General features: G+C 40.1%; 1 protein-coding gene across 8 annotated transcripts in view; it reads left to right on the forward strand.

The window, feature by feature from the left end:
* Positions 1-13048, forward strand: part of NALCN (sodium leak channel, non-selective) — a 195769-nt gene that overhangs the window by 19364 nt on the left and 163357 nt on the right. For 5 of the 8 annotated variants that reach the window (XM_053384465.1, XM_053384464.1, XM_053384467.1 and 2 more), the window contains exons 4-5: positions 7450-7506; positions 12264-12347. The exons of 1 other annotated variant lie outside the window; for it this stretch is intronic. In XM_053384465.1, the coding sequence (XP_053240440.1) occupies positions 7450-7506; positions 12264-12347 (141 nt within the window). The remainder of the gene's footprint in view (positions 1-7449; positions 7507-12263; positions 12348-13048) is intronic. 2 more of the 8 variants (XM_053384466.1, XM_053384468.1) reach the window with 1 other exon arrangement.

The following is a 13048-nucleotide window of genomic DNA, read 5'->3' on the forward strand; positions in this document are numbered from 1 at the left end:
TGCAAACCAAGCATGCTTCTCCAGAAAGCCAGGAGATAGGGACATTATCCCATGTTAGCACAGGGAAATCAATTTACATAAATATCCACAAGCAAGACCTGCTGTTTACAGTTTAGCTTCCATTTTGTTCCCATGTTAATGAGCTTTCAGCTTAGGTTGAACCACTGGGCCTGGGCAAAATATCCCCTTTCTTCTCTGTTTGGGTCTTGGCTTAGCCAACTGAGTCCTGGTTCTCAGAAGCTGCTAATAAGAAGATGTGATGAAACCCTATTGCCATCTTTAGGCAGAATGGCTGAAGAGGCAGGGATAAGACTTAACCATGGTTTGCTCAATATAGTTGTAACACGTAACCATGGTTAAAGCAGACCATGGTTTGTGAATCCACTGCAAAGTCATAGTTTTATATTCTGTCCTCCAGCCAGTCCTTCCCTATGAGTTAGGAGTAAATAAGTAATGCTTACTATGGTTAGGAAAAACACAATTGTTAAGCATTTTGTGTACAGAGGAAGCTCGGGCAGGGAGTAAAGCTTGCAGTTTGTTGAAGGCTTGAGGCAAGTGGAGGAATGATGTGGAATTAGATAACCCAACTTTGGGTGCACGCAGTGTTACTGATATCCCTACTATGAAAATAAAATATGCAAACAAGGGGTGGGGAAGAAGGTTTTTTTTAAATCTTTTGTTGTTTGATTGGGACACAAAAATTGGAGAGGGAAATAATAGCCTTCAAGAGCAACTAATTGACCTTTGTACATCGATTCACTCATTTACTATGCAGGCAAACTTGGTATCAGTAGATGCAGCTCAGGTGTGACTCATTCTTCTCCACACAGTAAAGGTATAGAATACTCTTTTCTTAGCATCTGCTTAACACAGGGCAAGGTATACATATATATATTCCACCAAATTTATTCCTGTATTTGTGCTAAGCAAACTTCATTTAGTCTCTAGCGGAAGGAAGGCCACAAAACAGTTCAAAATTCCAAGCAGAATTTTTAAATTAGTTTTCATCAGAGGTTTCTCCCTTAATGTTCTAACTTGAATTTTTGGATCTTTGTATTCAGCTGCAGGGGGATTTTCTGTTATTCCTGTCAAATGCTTGAATGGTAATTTCAGAGCCTCTCGTGTCTTTCACCATGGAAGTGATTGACAGTCTCTTACTGTGATGCCTTTCATAGCAAATATGATTGATAACCTTAGCCAAATTACATGCTTACCCTTCGGTTCTTAACTTCCAGCCCCCTTCTCACTTTCATAATTGCTTCAGCTAACCCCCTTCTCCCCTTCCTTTTGTTTTCTCCCATTTTGCTAATCCTACATCTCTGTGGTGCCTGATACACTAGAATGTTCTTGCTGATTACTGGAGTTATATTGGCAAGACTTTGCGCTCGTAGGTGTAAAATTACCGGATTTTGCACAGTGGGGCCATTTGCAAGTTCTGGGTGTACTCCACAGAAAAATAAAATGCATTTGAATTATTCTGTGTGCCTCTTATTTGGCTCATATTGTTCCTTTTATGAACTTTGGGAATTATTATTATTTTATTTGCTAATTGGTTTTATTTAGAGAATAAAATACTTTTGCTTCCTAATCCTTTGTACCAACAGGCCTTTAAAATGTGCTTTTAATATATTTTACTTTATTATTTTTTTAAAAAAATAGTAGCCAGGTTTAGTGTGTGTATGTGTGTGTGTGTCTTGTATTATATTGCATAGACTGACATATGTTTCATATTATATTCTGTTGGAATAACACATCTCTGGAGATGGTTAAAAATAGTTTTGTGTTTTTATGCAGTTCACCATCCCATTTTAGAAAATGCCTTCTTAGGAGCTGCTTAGGAGTGTTTCCAATTACTGTCAGGGTATTGTTTTTTCAGGCAAATTACTATATTTTGAGTGGTATTAGTATGAAGGTCTGGGACCAGGATGTAAAGAGGAGGCCTGGGGAACCACAGCAGGTATGCAAGCAATGGACCAGAAAGGAATGCAGGACAAATTACATATTAAGTGATGGAAATTCTGTGGCTTTCACCAGTCCCTGCCAGCATAGCCAGATGATGGGAGTTGTAGTCCAACAGTGTCTGGGTGGGCACAGGTTCTCAATCCCTTGAGAAACAGGTTTATAGACTAGCAGAAGGAAGGCAGAGAAAGAAAAATACAGGTGCAAATTAAGAACACACAAGAGTATTGAGTGGAGACGAATCTCAGCTTAGTAGCTCCCAGCATGAGCTGTTGACCAGCCTGTCAACAAACCTTTCATGATTTGTGAGCAGCTAGGGCCAAAGGCAAGCTGGGAGCAAATTACTCCCAGGTGAATTTGGCTAAAAGTCAATAGAGAAGACTGACGAGTGCTTTGTAGCAAAGGCCAGCCGTTTTCAGATGGCAGGCATTGGTTGGGTAATCATCTATATTATTTTCCTCTTCTGGGAACTTAACATAAATGTTGCCAATGAACTATGATATCTTCTAGATTGAGCCTTCTTCCAGTTTTTTTAGGGACTGAGTTAGGGTTTTGGTACTTGTCATTATTTTTGTTTCGATTCTCTTCCTTTGTTTTTAGGACCTTGCAATCTGCTTTTGAGCCAATAGATGGATAAACACACTCGCACATATGAGGGGAGGGAGGAAATAAGAAACTATACACTGCAGTTATAGAAGATGCTACACTAGTGGTCAGAGTTGTGGAAACCTTTTGGAGAAAGTTTATTTCCAAGGTTTGATGGCTCATAACTCTTTTTTATAATTTTATAATTATAAAATTATATATCAATGGAAAGATAATTTACCGTACTTTTCTGTGTAGTAGATGAGGGTTTTTTACTTCGGCAGTTTGGCTTGCCCCGCTTGTGATTGTTAGCATTTGCCAGTTGGGTGAGTGATACTCGTTTTTTGGGATATTCCCCCCCCCCAAAACAGCTCAACAACTCCCCCATTTTCCTAAATTTGAGCCCCCCAAAATAGGGAGCGTCTTATACATGGGGGTGTCTTATAGACGGAAAAGTATGGGAATGACGAATGTAACGCAGCAAGGTTTGTTCAATTATCTGTATTCTGTCAAAGTTCCATTTATATATTATTTTATGGTATTACTCAAAAAAAAAAAGTGGTGTTACGAGCCATCATTGCCAAAACAAGATGACACCTGATTGGCTCTCTAAACACTCCTTTTTCTGTTTATTTGGCTATAACATTTGATAGAATACAGATAACTGAACAAACCTTGTTGCATTATATTCTTCATTAAATTATATTTCCATTGATGTATAATTTTGTGGTATTACTCCAAAAGAAGTGGTGTTATGAGTCATCAAACTTTGGAAATACAGTACAGTGGTACCTCAGGTTAAGTACTTAATTCGTTCCGGAGATCCATTCTTAACCTGAAACTGTTCTTAACCTGAAGCACCACTTTAACTAATGGGGCCTCCTGCCGCTACCACACCACTGCTGCACAATTTCTGTTCTCATCCTGAAGCAAAGTTCTTAACCCAAGGTACTATTTCTGGGTTAACGGAGTCTGTAACCTGAAGTGTATGTAACCTGAAGCGTATGTAACTCGAAGTACCACTGTACACTTTCTCCAAAAGGTTTCCACAATTTTGGCCACTAGTGTGATACAATTCCCGTTATAATTGTGAGCTGAATTATATGTTGCAGGAGTTAGGATTCCGCCGCTAGTAGCCCTGTGTCAGATTCTGCGATCCAATTTTTTCTTATGTTGCGGTGATCTGCATTTCCCTACCTTCCTATCTTTACCTCAAGGAAACATGGGGCATCACAGTGTTAGGGTGCAAGATGAGCATTGCTGCATGTTTATTGACAAGGAATGAGAAGAACATACCCAGCAGAACTCTCATAGAGCTCACAATCAGGAGTTCTACCTGAAACCTGACTGATTTCATTTACTGTGCTATTATCATACTAAGCGACATGCAAGCATCTTGGGCCACGGAAATGCCATCCACCATGGTAGCTACGAATGGTGTTAATTACCATGATGGTGCTTGGCTGTTTAAAAGATCTCATCAAGAGTTAGCATGAGTTTTGCACCAACAACATTTAACTGATCACATATGGGTCCTTCGTTAGGAAAGTACATTGCGCATAGATCATTAATTCACTCATCGGTAAAACTTTTTAACTGCTTATCTGTGTTTGGCCGGTATCCAGTTGTGGCATTCAAGTGTTGCTGGCCATTCTAGTGGCAGGATCCTTGATCTTAGCATCACACAACAATCTGATTCAATTTCTTTCCCCCTGCTTGCAATTAACATTGTGCAGCCATTATTCTTATTATACTCAGTGACTATTAAGCTTGTGTGCTACTGCTTGTGTTTTAAAAGGTGTTATCAGTTCAGTAGGCAGTTGATTTGTGTTCAGTTCAGGGGTGCCAACTTGAATAAAATATTGGGGGGGGGGCAGGTAGACCCCACCCCACATAATCAATCACCACATGACATGGTGCGCACACACCATTTGAAATGGCAGTACCCATCAACTTGGGTGGCGGGCAATTCCTTCAAATATTTTATTGGGGGAGCCAAAGGGACCTCGGCCCCTAGGAGTTGGCTCCTGTGATTCAGTTCATAATTTTGAATTCAGATACTTAAAATTCATCACTGGGAGATACATTAATAGACGAGGCATCATCTTCTGGCATGTAGGCAGCAGTGCTTCTTCTGAAATCGTGCTCGCTTGGACTCATGGATGCATCCTTTAAAGACAATGGGTTTCCCCCCCTTCAGAAGTATTGTGTTATTTCTGCAAGTTCATATGATTTTTTAAAAGGGCTTTTCTCCTATTCACAACTGGAAGCGGGGGGGGGGGGGGAACCTCCCAGAGTGGCTTACAAAGATCAGTAATAAGGTGGCCTCTGCTGCCAGGCTGACCATCTAGAAGACGTGACACATGATCTCTGGCTATGCAGCCCTAAAGCACTTAGCCTTGCACATTTTTGTTAGACACTTTGTGCACAGGAAAGGACACTGAGCAAGATCTCTTATTTGAAGATGACACAATCCAGTTTAATGAGTTAGATTTTGAGCTGAAAGCCCAGAACTTTCTACATGAGATGAGATGTTGGGTGGGAGGGATGTCTGTGCTGGTCATCTATTTCAATCTTCCTAATTTGCTGCAAAAATACACAACCTAATATATCATATTTATATAATGTTTGATCTCAGAAGCCATATAGTACCCCTCCCCCTTTTATATCAGAACATGGAAGTTTTAGATGAAACGATAACTGGCCACGTGGTGCAGTGGAAATGGGAAATTGAGATTTTAACATATTAGGCAGGCATTCTTGATTTGAGAACCAGTTCTTTGCATTTGGATGAAATAGCAAACACTGGTTTGCCACCAGCTTGAAATTGAAGCTTCAAATGCAAAAAGGAAGAACAGAAGGTATTTGTTCCTAATTGATTTATATATTTAATGGAATTTACATACTGCTTAATCATCAAACATCATGGTGGTTTACATAAAATATACACTAAAATTACTGGTAAAATCAGATGATAAAAAGGTAACCTACAATTTCTCAAGATAAAACCAGTGGTTTAAAAATACACATTATAAAATAAAATTGGAACTATATGTGTCTTGGTTACACACAGAAGTTTTTTAACAGATGCCAGAAACACTACAGCAAAGGCACCTGCCTGATCCATGCTTTGGGAGATGATCTGAATTCAGCCACACAGTCCCTTCTATGATTCTCCAAACATTTCCAAACTCTTACACAGCACCCAGGTTACAGATGTGAGTACTTTTGGCAGTTGGCTTGAAGCAGTCATCAGTGTGTCTGAATTAAAAAGAATGCCTGGCTCAAAAGTTAAAAATCTGAACTTTCTGCTTGCATTTCATCACATTACTACTATATTATCATTGCATTTGTATATGTTGCATCTATACCAAGGTGAATAAATTAAAATTGGGTATTTTAAAGGTTTTCGTTATATTAATGGGTTCTTGTTCTTGATTTTAAAAACCTAGTTTTAAAATGAAATCTGAACTTAATAAACATATGCAAATTCTCCCTTTCTTGTGTTTGAAGGATTATGAAAGGGATGGGTGGAATGTGTGAGCCCAAGGTTTGCTGTTGATTGTTCTTCCAATGGCAAACCATAGTTTGCTGCCACTTCTGAACTGAGCCTATGACTCAGAACTGCAAATCATGCAGGATTTGAATGGGGAATTCTTGTATGTATGCCATTAGACAATTAACTTTTTAAAGACCAACGAAAAATTGCATTTATACCATTGCTGTTTAGTAGCATGTACTGAGTAGGACACATTTTTATATATTGCCATTTCATCGTGGCTTTATTTATTTTTTAAATTTTATTTACCCATAAATATCTATGCCACTAAATCAAGGGGGGGAAATAATCTCAGAGCGATATACATAAAATCAGAAGTAAAAACATAAAAAATACTGATCAGATGAACATAAAACTGGTTCACATGGGAGGGTACGCTCATGTAAATGATTAGGCATCTTAAACTAGATTGGGGGGGCACCTCCCTAATATACAAAGGCAATGAATTCCTCAGAATATGTGCTTCTTCACTGAATGCCCCATTTCTTATGACAGGTGCCACAAAGGGACAGTTAGCAGGGCTTCTCCAGCAGAGCTAAAAACATTGCCAGGAATGTACAGAGAAAGGTATTCGTTCAAGTAGATTGGTTCCAAGTTCTTTAAAAGGCTTCTTACATTAACAGCTTATGTTAGGTGTAACTCCTTTTGTCTGGACAATTCATGGTCAGGGCTTACCCTTTGAGCTCTGGAACCTTCTCCAGAAGTGACATAATGTGCCCTGGCCCATGATCTCAGAAGCCATTTCTCCGCATTCCTCTCCACATGGCTAGAATTGCGTGGAGGGCTGCGTAAGGCTGGCAACTACTAGCACCACCCAAAAGGGAAAGCAGCTGTGTGCCCCTAGGCGCTCCTTGACTTTGAACCCTGCTAAATTGGGTTCTCTGGGGCACTGTGGGATAATCACAATGGCGGCAACTTCCTAGCACTGGCACCGTAAGCCTGTGGTCAAGGGACCAGATGGGAAGGAGAGCTAAACAGCAACAATGGAGAAGGGCTGGAGGGCTTGGCCCTGACAGTTAACTCAGATAACCGTGGGCCAGAGGTAGCACAACATAACATCAAAGGGCACAGGCCCCGTTTGGGATATATGAGGGTACTTGGATGCAACAGAAGGAAAAAAGCTTAAATGTGCTATAAGAAAATGGGGGGGGGTGTTTCTTCTTGGCTTGGAAAGGTCATCCACTTCCACTTTGCAATGTGTTTATAAAGCTGAAGTGAGGTTTAGCGCCTGCAGACCACATATATCATGGCATGAGACTCTCTCTCTCTCTTGCGTTGGTACATTGACAGATAACGCTGCTAATGTGCAAAGCTCATGAATGGAGGTAATCTCCTTTTTTCTGTAGATGGAGTTGGGAAAAGGTTGGAGGTTAACCACACCACAGCCATTTCAGATGTTCAAGGTAAGATGGAACAAGTTCACCTTACTTGGGGATATTTTCCCTTATGAGAGTTAAAACCAGAATATGCTTGTCTATCAAAGCCAAAGGGGAGTTTTATAACAAAAGCTTACGGGGGCTAAAACAGATTGTATGTTATTGCACAGTTCCATGCCATAAACATTAGCCCTTTTTAACCCTCCCCTCATCCCCTCATCGTGGATATACAGTTTTGATTTCTTTCTCATGGGTACTGAAATTCAGCACCTGGCCTCCTATGAAGGATATGAAATGCATATTCCATGATAATTTTTCAAAATTCCAATGCATTTGAAATCATAATTGTTTAGGAATGTAAGCTTGTGCGAATTGCTCTATCTGTGAGTATGAGAGATTGAACAAGGAGCTGTTTCACAAAGGCAGCAGCAGTTACTATCCCAGTTTATTGTGGGGAAATTGTGGTTAATTTTTGAAAAATTAACCATAGAGCGGGCTGCGTCTGTTCTGCACACAAATCCACAGACCACCAAAATCAGGATCCATTTTGGAAGTTGAGGCCATTTGCTGAGCTTGGCATAATTCACTTTGCTTCCATGATTCAGGCTTTTGACTGCTTTGCAATTTTGATGTGCGTGGGCAGTGCATAGGTAGTTCTGACCATGGCAGTGAGTGCTTGGCACCAAATGGGCCACAACTGCATGAAAGAAGTCCAGATTATGCTTCCTTAAAAAAAAGAAGAAGAAGAAGTGTTGAAACTGTGGGGCAGGCAGGCAGGAACTGAATGGGAGCAGTGGCAACACCAGAAAAAAATACTCTGTGGGGCACACAGAGTATTTCTAGGTGGGCAAGTTGTGTCCCACATGTTAAGATCTCTGAAAGAAAAATAATGATATATGCTAAAGACAGGAGTCTAGCAACGGTGGGACAAGTGAGGGACGAGCTCCTTGTTTGGGGGACTGCTGACCTTCCTGCCCCCTCCCTCTGCCACTGCCCACAAAGAGAAGGAAAAGGAGCATGGAACCCGAGGGCTGTTGACCAATATATTCAAGGGAATATCAAGCAGAAGAAGGCAATGGAGGAGATTTAAAGGAAATTAAAGAAAATTCACTGCAGCCCCTCTGTTCTTAACCCCTTTTCAGGCCTTTCTAGCAGATTTCTGAGCTTCACACACTGAAGTCATCCAAGCCAGAAGCAGTCTTTTAAGAAAAATATAAAGTTGACAGCAGAGTGTCATCTAAAGCTGAATCTTGCCTCAGATACTAGATTGCATGTCTACATAGTGAACTGCATATAAGCAAACAGTGTACAGTTCAGGTTTTGCCTTCCTTGCATGGCCTTCATTATCTCCGCTAATGATCCTTCCATGTTCCAGTTCCATAATTAGAAGGAAAATAATAATAAGTAATGCCGGAAGAGGATGGAGACTTGAAAAATCCCTCAGCAAATGTTATGTGAGGATTCCTGCATTGTGCTGCTCCACCTTGCATGAATTTCTAAGACTGTTCCATTATTATTCATGGGCTCCAATTCTGTGAAGGTCAGAGCTCTTGTGTAAAACATTTACAAATCAGATGGGACGCTTCACACACAGTAAAAAACGGTGGGGTGTCCTCTTGCACAGACAGAACCTTTTTTATTTTGGATATAGTTTGTTGCTTCAGGGCAGAAATGACATATCTAAAGAATTCAGGCAATCAAGAGAGAAGGAGCCATCAGTCTTCATTAAACTGGTACCATCAAATGATTTAGCTCAGCTGTTAAGACTTCTGCTTCCCCAGAGGCCCTGAGCATTGTAAGAAAATAGGATGCTAGTCGCTGAACGCTATGAAGAATCTGCTAAAGGCACCTTAAATTTGCCAGGCAGTGTAACATAGAAAACTTAGACTATTCTTGAATTTAGGAAGCTTTCTTGAAAAGTTAACCACATATTTGTAAAATAAGAGGTGGTTTTATTTTATTTTGTGACTTTCCAAAACTATGTGGACCTATCTTTGTACAGGGTAATTCCTCTCCCTTTCAGACTAGTACAAACCCACACACAGTTTGCTATAGCCATTTGCTCATAACTAAAGGCTGCTGTGACAACTCATTATGAGCCAGAAGGGCATTGCTAATTTGTGTATCTTATTTATGCATCATTAACATTTTCCACAAACTGTGATATCAGGTCGTATCGAACAGATGAGTTGTACTTCTGTGCTGCCACTTACACAGTCCCCAGTGTGAACCTGAAAACCAATTCAGATCTTACTTTTTTGTAGACTAAGAATTATTTGAATGTTTTCATAAGCAGGAAAGTGTACTGTGCAAATGAGTAGCACTATGCATTTTTATGGTAAGTCTACTCAATTGCTGCTTGTAGGTAAGTTAATCATTTCTGTGTGGCTGGTCCTTGGGTTTGTAGCTTCTAAATTCTGCATGGGAGGAGGATAGATTAGTCCTTTCCAGGATTGTGAAGGAGGTACAGAAACCAGGCACCCATGTGAAAAGGAAAGCAATTTCATTCCAAGGACCCAGGGCTGACTTTTTTCTTTAAAGACCCTTTGTTAATTGGGACCTTAGTTTATAAATGGTTGAACAGTGGAAATGTTTGGTCAAAAATTCACATACTGGGGGAAAAGAGGGTATGGTGCACAGTATTTCACTTTTAGGATAGAATCAAATTTGAAGGCATACCTCTCTCCAGTGCAGTTACAATGCAGCTGTGATGACCCAAGATTCTAGTTTCTGTTGATTTCCAGGGTTCAAAACCAGGTTTTGGTGCCAAAACGAAATAATCTTGACTGTAACATTTGAAGAAATAATTATATTCTTTGTGCTTTGTTTGTTTGTTTGTTTGTTTGTTTGTTTAATTGACTTCTGGATTATTTTAAAATAGTCAGCCATGTTTGTCACATTTTCTTATATTTGCTTGCAGTCGTTATGACTAGAAACATACTCTTTTTTAAAAAAGAAGTCTCAAATTCAGTCATAAACCTCTGGGCTATGTGTCTCCTCACCATCATTGTTGCAGTAATATATTGTTTCTGTTAAAAAATTGAAATAGCCCAAGAGCATATGTAAACCATGGTTAAGTGATCAATAACATGCCATAGATCTGTTCTCCCCTCCCCTCCCTTCATCTTTGTGAATTCCTGAATCTTACTCGTTCAGTGTTAACTATGGTGCTATCTTACATTTGTGATGGGGCTAGCTATGGCTAATTCTCATCATGTTGAACTGTTAATTGAATATTTGAAGGTAGGGATAGAATGAAGCTGGTTTGCACACCCTGGTTAAAGTCTAGGCACTGCACTGGTGCAGACCTAAACCTCTGCCATAGTTTCTATCTATCTATCATCTATCTATCTATCTATCTATCATCTATCTATTTTTTTGAAAATCCATTCTAGCCAGGGAATTTCTACACATGAGAGGAAGTGAACCTATGAGCCTGGAGCATTCTCCCAACTTCCTATCCATGGTTAGGCCATTGCTAGCATTATGTATCCAGCAGGCATAGACTCTGTTTGCTAAGCCAAAACATAGCTTAGTGCAAATGTGCAGGTTTTGGGAGGGGAGATTGTGGCTGCTTTGCTCCTGCACCGGTCATGTTGTGAGCTATACTGACTGGAGGAAGGCAAACCACAAGCCCTGGTTTGGATGACATGCAGTGCAGCAACAACAGCAGAACCAGGGTAGGTGCAAAAGAGCTGTGATACCTCTGGGAGATCTGCAAACTTGCACGTTTATGCTAATCCATAGTTAGGTTTGTGTTATGTGCAAACTGGGCCGTGGTGTGTTATCTTATGGTTTGTGTGTTTAAAAATGTTTTACTTTCTCTGCTCTTCCCTCTTTGCCCCCGTTATCCTATTGGCTGAAGGGATTTGCTATCGCCCTGTATTATAAATGTCTTTAAAGACCTCTGCTTAATCCTGTATGTTTCACAATGCCCATAAAGCAAGTTGCTTTGGCCTCTGTTGTATGGCAAGGCAACCAGATTTGATGTCCTAGATGTTGACTTTAAGGTACTTTAGAAAGACACCCTTGAGGAAAAAGGCTCCCATAGCAACTATTTCCAGTACTTGCAGATGATCAGTCTTTTCTTGATCAAAAGAAAAGGCAACTCGATGAGGATGCAACTGCACCCATTTGCTAAAGTGTATAGGTATATGTAGTTTTGTGCCCAACAAAGGAGAAAAGCTACCAGGAGATGAGAATTGGGGGAAAGGGTGGTTAACTGAGCACTATAATGAGCAAATTCAGTTATGCTCATAGCCAGAGCTGTGCCTGAAAAACATTTTGTCAGGTGGACTGCAGGTGGCTATATAAAGCATCAGGGAAAAGCAAGATGAAGCCTGCCTTATTTCTCTTCATTTTGCTTTACCCAAAGCATTCCTCTTATTCTAAATGCACTGGTTGCAAACCAATTCTGTTCAGTATAAGAAACAGGAGGCACAACTTATAAATACTGACCATTGACACCTGTGATAAATGACTACAGGTTGTTTTGAACACCTGTCAGACAAAAAACCCATTTATGCTATAAATGGAATGTGCTTTGTAAAGCTGTTCTTTGTGAGAAGACCGAAAGGAGATCCTTCAAAGGCTGCTAATCTTGCAGCTTTCTCTATTGGATAGAATCAGCAACTATTGACATAGAATTTCAGATGCTAGAATGTTGCTTTTGCTTCACTGTGTTAGAAATATTCTGTTTTAAAAAACGTGAAATAACAGAAATAATTTAAAAACATGAAATAACACAACTTGTATAATTCCATTTACATTTTTCTTCTTCTTAGGGGGATACTTCCTATGTGAAGGACCGCTGGTGTGTGTTTGATGGATTCATGGTATTTTGTCTTTGGGTGTCATTAGTTTTACAGGTAAATTACGTTGCATTACAATAAGTGCAGAAATACAGCCTTTATCTCTGGCCAAGCCCTCACCTCAGCTTAAGTGAAAAAATAGAAACACTCTTGAAGGCCACACTTCTGGTAACAAACACTTCTGGTAACAACCAAGACCTTTTCAGTAGAGTTAGTCCCGTTCCTCAGAGCTAAACCAAACAGGAAGATTATCTTCAGGTCCAGTGTTTGGGGCAGTGGTCTTTCTGCAGCTTTCCACGCCAGACCCCATGGTTACCTCCATAATAATCATCTGAGTACAAAATGAAAATAATAGCTTGCATCCTAAAGCAAGTTAATAGAAAGACACTCACAGAAGGAAGACTTCCTTTCCTTTTACCTACACCAGCTATCCATGTCCCTTGAAAAACCTCTCCAGCATATCAGAGGTGCCTTGTCGATAGCCATAGGCCTGGGTAAAGAGGAATGTTTTTGCCTGGTGCCTAAAGACATATAGTGATGGCACCTGGTGAGTCTCCCTGGGGAGAACATTCCACAACCAGGGAGCCACCACAGGGAGGAAAAATCATTGAAAAGAATTCATGCAGTACTCAAATGCTTACATCAGGAGTGGTGCACATACTTTATTACAAACTTTGATAAATCAATGGATTGCAATTTTTAAATTGGCTGGGGAAACCCAGCCAGATGGGCAGGGTAGAAATTATAAATTATAAATT

Source organism: Podarcis raffonei, chromosome 4, assembly GCF_027172205.1.
Source record: "Podarcis raffonei isolate rPodRaf1 chromosome 4, rPodRaf1.pri, whole genome shotgun sequence".
NCBI lineage: Eukaryota > Metazoa > Chordata > Lepidosauria > Squamata > Lacertidae > Podarcis > Podarcis raffonei.